Source organism: Lithobates pipiens, unplaced genomic scaffold (genome assembly GCF_037356315.1).
Source record: "Lithobates pipiens isolate NorthernLeopardFrog02 unplaced genomic scaffold, aLitPip1_a1.2 Scaffold_18, whole genome shotgun sequence".
Lineage (NCBI taxonomy): Eukaryota > Metazoa > Chordata > Amphibia > Anura > Ranidae > Lithobates > Lithobates pipiens.
The window spans coordinates 558671623-558686005 of NW_027507758.1; the positions used below are offsets into that span (position 1 = coordinate 558671623).

At 42.9% G+C, this 14383-nt stretch overlaps 1 protein-coding gene across 1 annotated transcript in view; it reads left to right on the plus strand.

Annotated features, from left to right (window-relative positions):
• SUPT3H (SPT3 homolog, SAGA and STAGA complex component) overlaps window positions 1-13625 on the plus strand; it is a 712703-nt gene extending 699078 nt beyond the window's left edge. Inside the window, exon 12 of the mRNA XM_077488954.1 lies at window positions 10222-13625. Coding sequence (XP_077345080.1) covers window positions 10222-10263 — 42 coding nt within the window. The 3' untranslated portion in view covers window positions 10264-13625. The remainder of the gene's footprint in view (window positions 1-10221) is intronic.
• Window positions 13626-14383: the final 758 nt, after the last annotated feature.

Sequence of the window (14383 nt, forward strand, 5' to 3'; positions counted from 1 at the left end):
AGTGAAGGTAACCACAATGCACCACACTTAAAGGGTGACTCCACTTGCAGGGGGGAACAGATTCACAAAAAAAAAAAAAAATAGCATATGCAATTGCTATACAGGCCAGACTGCAATTGAATGTTATTAACCACTTGAAGACCAGGCATTTTCTGTCACTTTTTGTTTACAGGTTTAAATCCGTATATTTTACTGTAAAATTACTTGACAGCCAAACAGTATCATTTTTTTTTTTTTTTTTTTTTTTTTTTTTAGCAGAGACGTTAGCAGGGAATAAAATTACAATCATTTAAATTTTTGCATTGTATTTGTGCGTCAGTTTTGCAAACCATTGCAATTTTTTGTTGGAAAAAAATACACTTTCGTGAATTAAAAAAAAACACCAAATTTTTTTGTAAAATGTGAAAGATGATGTTACGCCAAGTTAATAAATACCTAACATGTCACGCTTTAAAATTGCGCACTTTCATGAAATCATGAAATGGTGACAAACTACGGTACGAAAACTCCATAGGCGAAGCTTTAAACACCTTTACAGTTTACCTGTTTAAGGTTACAGAGATGGTCTAGCGCTAGAATTATTGCTCTCGCTCTATTGTTTGCGGCGATGCCTCACATGTGAGGTGGCAATATCAGTGGCAGCCGGTGGTATTTTTTTGGGGGGGACAGCAAATAGTGCACAGACAGCTGCCCCCCTCCCCCCCGGTTGGTTAGTCACCTGGGCGCTACACTTACCCCGGGCTTCCCTACGGGCGACCGGCTTCCCCTACGTCTCCTCCCTCCTCCCCCTACGTCTCCTCCCTCCTCCTCATTTCGCCCAGCATAGCTGGGCAAAATTAATCCATGCATCGGCGCCCTGCATGTAGATTAAGGGCTGGACTCATGAACGGGCTGCCACTGGTGGGAATACCGTTTATATATGTGTGTGTGCAACTTACGTATGTGTTCACTTCAGCACACAAGCACTGAGGGAATTGGGGCACTTTTGTTATTTTTTTTTTTGTTTTTTTACTTTTGTTTTTTACACACTGTCCCTTTTTTTTAATCACTTTTATTCCTATTACATGTTATTTAAACATCCCTTGTAATAGAAATAAGTATGATAGGTCCTCTTTATAGAGAGATCTGGGGTCAAAAAGACCCCACAAAAAAAAAATTATATTTTGCTTTGAAAAAAAAATAAAACGTGTTTACTTCCAGCCTGGACTGGAAGTGATATGATGGCGTCAATCTGGCTCGTCCTCCAAGGCCATAGAGGTGATTAAAGTGGATCTACTCTTTGATCGCCTGTGTGGCACCGGCGGATCGTTTATTGGTCAAACCGGTGGAAACAGTAAGCTGAAGGAACGCCAGTGAGCAGCTGCTGTAATTTTCTGTAAAATTCAATGCAATATGACAACCACAGTGACTAAGTGGTTAGCAATTCAGCTTGACAACACTAGGGTCGTCTGTTCAAATCCCAACCACAGAACTACCTACCTGGATTTTGCATGTCCTTCCTGTGCCTGCATGGATTTCTTTTGAACACTCCAATTTCCTGCCACACTCCAAAGACATGCTGGTAGGTTAATTGTCTAAATTATTTAAATTGGCCCTAGTATGTGCATGTATGAATGTGAGTTAGGGCCCTTAGATTGTAAGCTCCTTGGGGGCAGGGACTGATGTGAATGTAATATATATATATATATATATATATATATATATATATATATATATATATATATATATATACACACACACACTGCATAAATTGGCAGCGCTGTATAAGTACCTGTAATAAATAATAAACTAGCCTGGAGGCATGCTATACATTGCTGGTAAATAGAACCTCTCCCAGTAATGTTTGGTACACTTTCCCAGGTTACAAGTCAATTTTTAGGCATCTTCTGCAAAAACAATGTCATTTTTTGTGAGACGCTCACAAAGGGAAGTCTTGTCTTAAGCAGTGCAGAACCTGCTACTTTGCTCATTAGAACCCTAAAAGTGCAGCAGCTGACTAGTAATTATGAAACCACTCCCATACAGATTTACTCAGACAGCTATTTCTCATAACAGAAGGTAAAAATCTGCAACAAAGTTTGTTAAAGTCACTTCTACAGTGAAGGAGGCCCTGCAAGTGCATCAGCTGATTAATAATGAAAAAGACACAGAAACCGGTAGGAATCTGCAAAAAAGTTGGTTAAAATCCCTGCAATGTACGTTGATCACCCAAAGGGAAAAGATTTTTATTTCTTAACAGAAGTGGAGTTACTCTTCCAAGTGGAGCTAAGCCTAATTTTTAAAAGACTCTGAGCAGAAGAGATATTCTATGTGATATTCTCATGCAATAAGACACACCTGCCTGGTAACCTGGAGAAGATGACAGGGGCCGACAAGGGATAGAACTACTGCACGGAAGGTGGAGGTGAATATTTTTGGGATTTTAGCTTCACTTTAAAGTGGTTGTATACCCACAAAAAAAAAAAAAAACCTGTAAGGCAAAGGCATAATGAACTTACCTTGGAACGAAGCGCCGCCGTAACCTCCCGGTCACCGTTGTAGGAGTTGACATGTTCCCTCCGCGTTTCTTCCGGGTTCGCGGCTCCGGCGCTGTGAGTGGCTGGAGCCGCAATGACGTCACTCCCGTGCATGTGCACTGGAGTGCTCTTTCTGGCTAGGAGCACTTATTTTCCAGCAGCATCTGCCGGACCTTCAGAGCGCATGCGCCGCTGACGTCAGCAGCTGCATGCCAGGTGAATATCTTCTAAACCGTAGAGGTTTAGGAGATATTCATTTTACCTACAGGTAAGCCTTATTATAGGCTTGCCTGTAGGTAAAAATGTGAAAGCGTGGTATACAACCGCTTTAAGCTGGCCATATACTAGTAGAATTTTGTTAGAAAATTTTGTTTTAGGAATGTTGGTTTCATTTTCTAATCACTAGTAGGGTCAAATCCGTGTTCTTTTTTTAACTGCAGGATGGAAAAAAAATCTTGAACAAACAATTTTCTAACAGTGTATGTGGTTTTCATTTGGGAAAGTTCATTCACTTCAAAATCAAATGTTAAAAGTAAACTTTTTTTGAAAGTATTTTACTGATGTCCTTGACTGTACTGATTTTCATGTGAATGTTCATTTGTAGATCTACTAGTGTATGGCCAGCTTTAGCTAGGTGTGTTACGGTAAGGTTCATTTTTTAATACGTTACTGCAGTCCCATAATCTGAATGGGCCCTGAAAGATGATGGGTGCTGTATTATCATTTCTAATTTACTCAGTTTTTCTCTTTCCATCCTCCATATGTTTTATTGAACAGATGAGCTGAACTTATTGACCACACCGTATTTGATACATTTTGTTGTATTTTGCCTCTCAGTGACTAGGACTGCCGGCCACTTTGTGTCCTTCTAGACTGTGCAAAGACCGGCAAATAACTGTGGCCACTGGGGACCTGTCATTATAGTGAATGAGGCAAGTGGCTGCACCTAGCCACCATGAGCCACAGCAGGAATCTCTGACTCCTGTTGCTACTATTTGCACCAGCCATAATCACCAGTGTGAATGTAGTCTAAAGACTTATTCATACCTTATGCACTGATTACTGCAGGCTCACTGCTAAGGCATGTAGAAATCAGGGGCAGCCTGTTCATTAAGGGCGCATGTGAGCCGCCCCTTCTATCCACGCCACTCCCTATATGGTTAATGGATAGACTCATCCATGGCATGAATCTATCCACAGCTGCTGCAGTCACCCCCTATTTATGCCTCCGGCCTGTTTCAGGATGCTGGGCAGATGAATTACAGTGGCCATTTTTTTAAGCACCTGATTTGGGCCATAGGTTCTAATAGGCTTCAAAATATGGTGGACTCGGAGCGCAGAGCATTGCGCTTGGAGCCCACCCAGTTGTGTTAGAAAAGCAAATAAATATTCGCCTTCCTAACACTGGATCACCTTGCCGCCAATCAGGAAGCGCTGGTCCTGATTGCCTGAAAGGTTAGGTGATCCTATTGGAAGCCTAGGAGGAGATGCACAGCAGAAGCCACCGTGATCTCAGAAGAGAAGAGGAGATGCTGCCAGATGCCTGCCGCAGTCTGTCCCCCTGCCCGATGTACCTGCCAATCCACAGCACCGATGCAGTAAGTGGCGGCGGACTGGCAGACAGCGGGGGGGGGGGGGATGTTTGCCGCCACTGGAAGGAATCATTGTCTTCTGTGTTTACAACATAACACTGCCTTGAGGTGGGTTGCAGTGCGTTACATAAGAATGCAGACATGCCGCATTTGTGCATAGTGCACTGGGCTCCACCTGCACCTGTAACCACAGTCACCATATAGGAATAAATGAACTGCCATTTGTGACATTTTAATCAGGTTTTCAATAAAAATGAACTGTAATCCAGGCCTGTTTTTATGAAAAGGCTAGCTGCTGATCCAGTGGCTTCAGCACTCTGAGGTGCAGTGCTGGAACAAGAATTAAAGTGATACTAAAGTCTCGTATTTTTGCTTAAAACTAACAAACATATTATACTAACCTGCTCTGTGCAGTGGTTTTAGAATGCATTTAGATAAAAAAAACTGCCTTTACAACCTCTTTAATATCAGGAGTTACATAGTAGGTGAGGTTGAAAAAAGACACAAGTCCAACTTATGTGTGTGATTATATATCAGCATTACATTGTATATACCTGTATGTTGCGGTCGTTCAGGTGCTTATCTAATATTTTTTTTCAATTATCGATGCCCCCCCCTCTGAAACTACCGCCTGTGAAAGGGAATTCCACACCCTTGCTGCTTTTACAGTAAAGAGCCCTACGTAGTTTAAAGTTAAACCTCTTTTCTTCTAATTTTAGTGTCTTATTAAACTCCCTTTTGCAAAAAAGTTTTATCTCTATTGTGGGGTCACCAGTACGGTATTTGTAAATTTAAATCATATCCCCTCTTAAGCATCTCTTCTCTAGAGAGAATAAGTTCAGTGCTTGAGTTCAACCTTTCTTCATAACTAATATCCTCCAGACCCTTTATTAGCTTTGTTGCCCTTCTCTGGACTTTCTCCATTTCTAGTACATCCTTCCTGAGGACTGGTGCCCAGAACTGGACAGCATACTCCAGATGAGGCCAAACTGCCACTTGCAGAGTGGGAGAATTATCGCTTTATTCCTGGAGTTAATCCCCTTTTTAATGCATGCCAATATTATGTTTGCTTTATTAGCAACAGCTTGGCATTGCATGCCATTGCTGAGCCTATCATCTACTAGGACTCACAGGTCCTTTTCCATCCTAGATTCCCCCAGAGGTTCACCCCCTACTGAGTAGATTGCATTCATATTTTTGCCATCCAAATGCATTATTTTAAATTTTTCTGTAATAAACCTAATTTGCCATGTAGTTGCCCACCCCATTAATTTGTTCATATCTTCTTGCAAGGTTTCCACATCCTGCGGAGAAGTATTTGCCCTGCTTAGCTTAGTGTCGTCCGCAAATACAAAGATTGAACTGTTTACTCCATCCTCCAGGTCATTTATGAACAAATTAAACAGGATTGGTCCCAGCACAAAACCCTGGGGGACCCCACTTCCCATCCCTGACCATTCTGAGTTGTTCCCCATTTATCACCACCCTCTGAACTCTCCCTTGTAGTAAGTTTTCAATCCATGTACTCACCTTATGGTCCATGCCAATGGACATTACTATGTAAGTTAAGCCAACCGGGACTTTTGTTCGCTCTTTTAATTTTTTTTGCCAATGGGATACATTGGCTAATGCCCTTATTTAATATTCTCTTAAAGCAAACCCATCTCTCTTCCATGTTCTTTGTTTCTAAGATTTTATCCCAATTTATATCTTTTAGGAAGGGTCGTAATTTAGGGAAATTGGCGCTTTTGAAATTCAGTGTCTTTGTGGTTCCTATTTGTGTGATTTTTTTTTTACTGAAATCAATTGACCTGTGATCACTGTTTCCTAAATTGCCCCATATTTCCACATCCGTGATTAGGTTTGTATTGTTGGAAATCAGTAGATCTAGTAACGCCTTGTTTCTAGTTGGTGCGTCTACGATCTGACCCATGAAATTGTCCTGAAAGACATTTAGGAACTAGTGAGCTTTAGTCAAATGCGTGGTTCCCTCCGCCCAGTCTATGTCTGGATAATTAAAATCCCCCGTTATAATAACACTTCCCATCCTTGCTGCTAATCCAAATTGTGATAGGAGGTACGTCTTCCCCTCCTCCCTCAGGTTAGGGGGGCTATAGCATATTCCTAGTATTATTTTACCCATAGCTTCATCCCTTTGGAGCTCTACCCATAAGGATTCCACCTCCTCCCTAGCTCCCTTAGTGATGTCATCTCTCACATTCACTTGTACATTATTCTTGATATATAGGCATACCCTCCCCCTTTTTTACCCTCTTTAGCCCCGCGATAAAGGGAATACCCTTGAATAGTTGCCAGACAATCATGAGAGCTGTTGAACCAGGTCTTTGAAATTCCCACAAAATATAAATCCTCCTCATTCAACAGTATCTCTAGTTCACCCGTCTTGTCCACCAGGCTCCAGGTATTACATGCCACATAGTTTAGACCGGTCGCATACTGTCCTCTTATTGGGTGTTCCGAGATTGCAAACAGGACTTGTTACTATACTTACCTCAGGTTTATGTTTACCACTAATGCCCCCAATACTACCCCCTGGAATATGTTCATAGCTGACTATCTCTATCTACCTCTGGAACCCCCCCCCATCGCCTAATTTAGAAAACCCTCTAACTTTTCGGCAATCTTCACTCCCAGCAGATCTGCACCCTCCTCATTTAGGTGGAAAAAAGAAAACCTGCCGTTCCAATTGAGATAAGGAATCCAGCAGGTGCTCGCCTCCGCACACAATGAAATTAGAAGAAATGGCCGCACACCACTGTAGATCAAAATCTTCTTTATTTGGACATCCCAAAAATTACAGGCATCAAAATACTGGGTAGACGCATTTCGCACACTTCACGTGTGCTTAGTCATTACCAATTTACTCATTTAGGTGCAGTCGGTCCCTTCTATAGAACTGGAGACTGACTGAGAAGTCGACCCATTTCTTCGGGAACCCAAACCCCTCCTTACTACACCAGCTCCTCAGCCACTTATTTACTTCCCTAATCTGTCTCTGCCTTTCTGGTGTGGCTTGAGGTACCGGTAGTATTCCCGAGAATACTATCTTGGAGGTTCTTTTCCTCAGTTTAGCTCCTAGGTCCCTAAAATCGTTCTTTAGGACACTCCATCTGCCTCTGACTTTGTCATTGGTGCCAATGTGCACCATAACAGCCGGGTCTTCCCCAGCCCTTCCCAGTAATCTGTCCACCAGATCCATGATGCGCCGAACCTGAGCGCCCAGTAGACGGCATACAGTTCGGCGCTTCAGGTCTTTGTCACAGATTGCCCTCTCTGTCCTTTTAAGAATTGAGTCCCCTACCACCAGAATCTGTCTATCCTTTCCCTTTGCTTCCCCCCCCCCACTATCACTGGAGGAGTTCTTCTCCTGGTAGCTAAGAGAGTCCCTCAGCTCCAGCAGCGCTGGTCCCTGACCGGTTTCATCAATGCAGTGTGCTTATTGGGATGCTCCAGCCCAGGATTGGCCTCACTGGCACTTCCCCCTCTATCCTTCTGACTGCCACCCATCTACTCTTTTCTAGTGCCTGCACCTCTTTGTCTCTACCCGCCTCTGTGCAGGCACCTGCCAGGTAGGTTCTTGGCTCTCCTTTAGTATGGGGGGTCTTCTCAGTGCTGACAGTTGCTTCCCTACATTCAGAACCTGGGCTTCCAGGGAAACTATGTGCTTACATTTTGCACAGTATTATTCGCCCTCGATCAGATAAACAAAGAACGCATACATGTCGCAAGATGTACACTGAGTCTCATCTCAACACCCACTGGCATCGTACCTACTAATTTAATGAGGATTGGGGATTATACCCTGTCCAAATTACCTAACAACTAGCTTCCTGACACTAATACTCAACAATACAACACACAGGTACTCAACAAGACAATACACAGGTAATCGCAGCCTACATTCACTTGCAGACTATGTGCACTTGCAGATCATTTGTGACTTAAAGCCCAGCTCCAGGAAATCTAAAAATTCTCGCAGCCGCATTACAAGGGTTAACTTTTTGTTTGTTCTGTGGGAGAGTAGAAGCACTTTTACTTAAACAATCCTTAGCCCTCCTGACCTCATATCCAGTGCAAGGAGGCTACGGACCCTGCATCAGTCTTGATTACATTGGGACCTTAGACCGCTGGCACATGGGGGAGAAGATTCTGCAGGGCCCAGTCTAGCAGGACAAAGGAAGTGGATAAGTAAATCTTCCTTTCTATGCCACCTAGACCTAAACAAGCAGTTAACCTTTGCAGTGCAGCCCCACAGCAAGTGAGAATTTTCTAATTTCCTGGAGTTCAGTTTTAACTCTGAATTCCTAATTGGCATGCTTCTTCTGGATTGGTGGCTTACATTATTCAGAGACAGTCGGGTAACCATGCCTTCAACCTAGCAATGGCAGCCCCCATATATCTCCTGCCACAGATCTTTTTAAAGTTAAGAAATCAGTAAAATTGATCTAACCTCAGAATTAAGCAGCAGCTTCTGTCTAATGAGCATGCTTAAAAACTAGTATCCGATCAGCACTTGGAGCCAATAGCTGCGTGTGCTGAGCGGTGTGTTCTGACAGGGGGCGGGCCCCCTATCAGAACGCAGTAGCACAGTGGGTCAGAATGCATTACTAACATTGCATACTTAAGCCTTGTACACACGGGCCTAATGTCGAGCGGCATCAGCCAGTTCAATAGAAACCAGCCGACATTCAGCCCGTGTGTATGGCAGATGGTCCGACAGAAGCCAGCCTTTTGGCAACCTCTTGAATGAAAAATAACTTGACGTGTGTACTAGTCTTTAAACAGAGAGTGATTCACTAAAGTAAATTCTTCCCATAAATGAAAGTTCACATTGGAGTGTAATGACCCTTTCAGGGGTCTCAAACTGGAGGCCCTCCAGCTGTTGCGAAACTACAAGTCCCATCATGCCTCTGCCTGTGGGAGTCATGCTTTTAACTGTCAGCCTTGCAATGCCTCATGGGACTTGTAGTTTTGCAACAGCTGGAGGGCAGCCAGTTTTGAGACCCCTGGAGGAATCCCTGTCATGAGGGAACCTTTGAGGCTTCCATAGCTGACAATTCTTTCTATAAATACTAGTTGCCTGTCTAATGCTCTGACTTCAATGCTTCCTGAGTCACTGACCTGGTATAAGTATGGAGTTAAACTCATATTGGACCCTCAACAATGTTTAACCTAACACCACATGTACAATAAAATAATCCCCAGTAAGCTATTTATAAAAATGTCTTATCCCAGCACTTGCAGTGCACTTTCAATGTTGCTGGCTCCTGATCTCTCAGTGCTGCTTTTCTGAACTTTTGGTCTTCACAGGCAAGCCTTAACAGTAGACAACTCAGTCTCCATTCAGTCTGTTAGTTTGGGAAAAGGAGGAGCAGGGGAGTGCCTTCCCATCCTAGGGTCTATGGAGCTGTGTGTTTCTATGGACACACATAATGTAGGGAGACATGACTCGATTCCCCGCATACAAGGATGGCTCCATAGGATGCTGCATGAAAAGAAGCCACCTTGGAGCAAAAAAAAAAAAAAACGGTGGCAGTGGTATGTCACCTTAGAGAATTAAAAGGTGGGAGTTGCATGTTCTTATGTCACATGTTATTTGTAACAGAGTCAGTCATTAAAGATAAAGAAGCTGCATGCTAAGTAACTGATTACAATAGCCGCTGAAAGTGCTTCAAAAAAATGAAAAATTTTATATCACTTTAAGTAATCGTAAAACCTTATTTACATCATGCTTGTTCTGAATCTGCAATGCCAAGTATTGATGGCAAATGCAGCCATACAACAAGCGTATTTAGGAGAAGGCCAGCAATGGCAGCCTCCGTGCTTCTCTTCTGATGAAGTCACTTTAAGGAAACATACACTTGACAGTATACTTCTGTGGAATTCCTGGACAGAAAATAAGTATATTTATTTATTGGCAACTTCTAACACCCTGACATTTATTCATGAATGTTTTTGATGTAATCCATGCTTTCATTTTTTGTTAGTTGCCCTTTAACAAAACCTGATCTTTGTGCCGCCTTTGCTCAGCTCTTTCTCATGTTTTAGACCTGACGTGATAATTAATTGCAGATTGTCTCTTCTATTTGCAGAGCGCCTACCGCAGGACTGGGATGCCCTTTTTAGCCTGTTAGTACGGATGGAAAGAAAGGAAGCGGAAAACACGATAAGGTTATTTTAAGGTGATCCCATCCACGTTAGAAGGGAAGCAACTGATCCCCCTCGAGTGAGTGGGCCGATTGTTGTGACTATAAACTGACTGCATGTCTCATTCTGCAGCCCCCTCAATCGTTCTTCTTGTTTACTAGTTGGAACTCTGTCCTAATTAATAGCAGGATGTTTGGGATGGAGTGTGGGTGGAGGAGAACGCACATCACACAGCTCTGTCACTGGGAGTGAGATGACTGCCATCAGCAGCCCACACATACTAAGGGCTGGATCATCTCTGCTGCTAGGTGGAGCCTGTTTACAAAAACCGGGATTTTCAGAAGTTATGCTGGACTCTGCTCTTTAAACCCTAGTGCAAGCAATAGACCTTTCCTGTACTATATTACTTAAAGTAGCAGATTTAGAAAAAAAAATCATAGCAAGTAACAGGCTCTCTTGCAAGAAAGCTTTCTAGTCAACTTTACTCCCCTTCTATGAGCTCCCCCACCCCTCTGTTTGAGTCAGGAGCCTAAACCTTGTAGTGTTGGGGCTTACACAGCGTTAACTTCCTCCTCCTTGTCAGATGACAGCATTTGAACCTGGCAATTGCCTGCTTAGATCCCAGTGCTGGATCCTGGAGGAAGATCGCATACTTCTTAATACCCTAAAATACTGGAAATTTACCAGAAGGCTCCAATAATGCAAAAGGGAATCTGCCTCTCCTGGCCAAAGTTAAAGGAGAACAGCCAAAGCTTATTTGGCTGTACTCTTGTGGATCACAGGAGTGCAGCTCGTTCTGTACTACTGTGACCTGTTTTCAGCAGACAGCGCGCTGAAGTCTGCTGTTGGCTGATGTCACAGAGCTGGTCCAGGCTCGGACAAGATCGCGACAATGGAGTCGGGATCAACCCACATGCCTGGACCGGCACTCGGCTAAGCCTCTCAGCGAGCCACGTGAGCCAAACGCTCTGACAGTCACCACCTCTCTGCTCGAGGAGCTGTGAGAACTGAGCGATATGCAGCATTTGATCGCTCTGTTCTCAGTCTTAGGGGCGCTGGGGAACAGATGCAGCTCGGAAAGTTAGGCAAATATTATTCTGGAAAACAACGGAACCCCATACTTCTCTTTTAAGCTTCACAGCAAATACTGGTTGGAAGCTGGGGATTGGTGGAAGAGGTTGTATAATGCCTTGATGGAGGTCTTTGTTTGCTGTACACTCTGGGCACTGGGCATTCTCCAGGCACAGGGAAAAATAACTGAGGATGATACAGAGACATACAGAGACATTTACTTTAAAGCCCAACTCCGGGCAAATAAAAGATGATCCCTTGCGGTGGGGCAGCACCTGCGCTGCCAGGGTTATTAGCTGTTGTATCTGAAGGAGAGGAGAAACCGTTTCACCTACCTGCTCCCCCGACAGGCAGCACCCTTCCCAGTCTGGTGGTGGACTGTCCGTCAGCGCCATCACATCCAGTACAGGAATATGGGCAGTGCTCTGGTCTTGATGACATCAGGACTCTAGACTCCAGACACTGTGGGGAGGAGCAGAGGATTGGCTAAGTAAATCTCCTCTTATTGCTCCCCTAGACATAAACAAGCAATTAATCCTTGCAGTGCGGGCACAGCTCCACTGAAACGGATAATTTTGTATTCTCCCGGAGTTGGGCTTTATGTTGTAGCATTAGCCTGTTCACTTTTTAACCTGACAGGTTCCTTTCAGAGCATTTACATATTTGCATGTTGGTTTCGTGCCATAATGTGCCAATAGTATAAACAGTATGATTAGCACATAATAGAAGTGGAAGACCTGCCTAGCCAGGGATACCCTCCAGTGCTCCCCTCTGCCGCTAGTGCTTCCATCTTCACCCGGTCGTCTTCGGGGTTCAGCTTCTTCAGCCGCCTGATGGGCCGTGCCAGGGAGATGAGCTGAGACATATACCTATTAAAAGCATTAACTGTCACTTCTGTCATGAAAAACCTGCCTGTGTTTTTTTGTTTTTAATGACTATACCTCTGCTTTTAGGCACTCCACTTATTTGAATAAATTGCCTAATGCACCTGAAAAAGGTGTATGTAACATTGTTGGCAGAGCACTGCAATGCACAGTGTTTCTCACTGCTATGCATGCCCATCGCAAGATGCATTAGGTTGCCACCGCACATAATGTGCACTAATGCAAAGCAGCAATATGAAGCCGGCCTCAGAGAAGTTTAAAAGAAATACAGTACAATGGCTGCCATTGCTGACCTCCTATAAATTCAATTTCCCTTGCTGTCTTGGGTTTCAATACATTGAGTCCCTGACCTGTAACAAGCATGCAAATTAGAAAATAAAGAACTACTTGCTCTGTTTAGCTTTTCCAAGTCAGTCCCTCAGTAATTATTGCCATTTTTAAAAGAAGAGATCAGAAATATTATCCCAGTACAGGTTTCCTCTAAAGGAGAACTTGCTTGCATTCTGGCCAAGAAGCAGTTTCAGAATAAAGAATATCTTTAGCCGTGTAGCTCCCAGGTGCATGTGCACACATTTTAATGTTGGCAGTTGTGTGTAATACGTCCTGCTCCTCCTCCGCTAATCCTAACCTAATTTAAAGTATAAATTACATCCTAGCCCTGTGATACTGTGGGATCTTACTCCTTTGTAACATACATACATACATGAGATAATAGATATAGGGAGTTTAGACACATAGGGGTGTATTAAAAAAATTAAATCTTCATAGCTGTTCGTCCATTGAAGCTTCTTGTAAATTAAAATTGTGTGAAAGGGGCAAAGTTGAATGGTCTTAGACTATATTTTCTGCAGATCGGAAGTTAAATAAAAAAAATAAAAAAATGTGATTGGGAATAATACTGTATTATGGGCACTAGATGGCGCGGAGGATCATACTTATTCCCTATGATACTCGGCACCATCTAGTGGCCATAATAGTGTATTTCACACAAAACAAATTTACATTCAGTTTTATCAGACAAACAGCTTTGCAGATTTTTTATAAATAAAATACACCCCATAGTTTGCCCTGTGCTAGATGTGCAGTGCTCACTCTTCGCACAGGTATGACCAGCGTGGTTGTGTTTGAACGCTGAGACTGTCACAGCTCCAAGTTGCTAAGCTCCTTATACTTTCATGCAGCCCAGCGTTGAAAACCCATAGAAGAACAATGCATATATCCATAAAAGAAATATTGTTGATCAGTTAATAAAATTCACTTTTACAATTTAGTAAGTCACGCAATTGTGTTAATGTGTTTGTTTTTTGGTGAGGTAACAATGGCAAATGTGTAGTAAAAGTGTATGGCTTTATTTTTTACATGTGTACTACGATTAAACATTTCTTCAAACTTTGGCTTCCTGTTGCCTTTGATATCTTCTTAACCCTTTCATCAGTAAAATGGTTCACTGTACAATGATGTGTACATAGTATCGCAAATCACCTTTTAACTGTGGCATTTTGTTGGTTGCCATAGTTTACTAAATAAAGACAACTTTAATAACCAATAAATAAAAGCTGACCATTGTAAATGGTTTGTGTCAACCCTATAATTGCTACCTGTTAAAAGAAGTTCAAATATAACAGACCTGGGGTTTGTTCAAACTCGCAGTAGAGTGTGAGGCCCTCTGAAGAGCGATCTGGGTTTGGAAAGCTTTTCAGAGGACATTTGACTAGCAGTAAGCAGGCGATATATTGCCTCCTCACCACCTGATTTAACCCTATAATTCCACACTACTGCCCTACTTGTCAAATTCTGCACCCTATCTTATAAATGCCATGGCTGTGAAGAAAAGCATCACTGAAGTGGCATGTGAATAGTCCTATCCGGTTGTTACAGTTGTGGGCAGCTGGGGAGCAGTAAAATGGCAACTGTGTATTTACCTTTTTATCCCCCCCCCCCCCCCCGACTGCCTGTCTTTCAGGCCAGATCACCAGATAAAAATGAAAATGAAGAGGTAAAAAAGCCTATAAAAAGAGAACTAGTGTAGCCACCACATCTAAAGATTGGTAAGCAATAATATAGTACACTTTTGTTCATGGGTTAAATATCACTTTAAGCTTACGATTTTATGCTCCACCAGCAAATACATATCAGTGACCAAACTCTTATA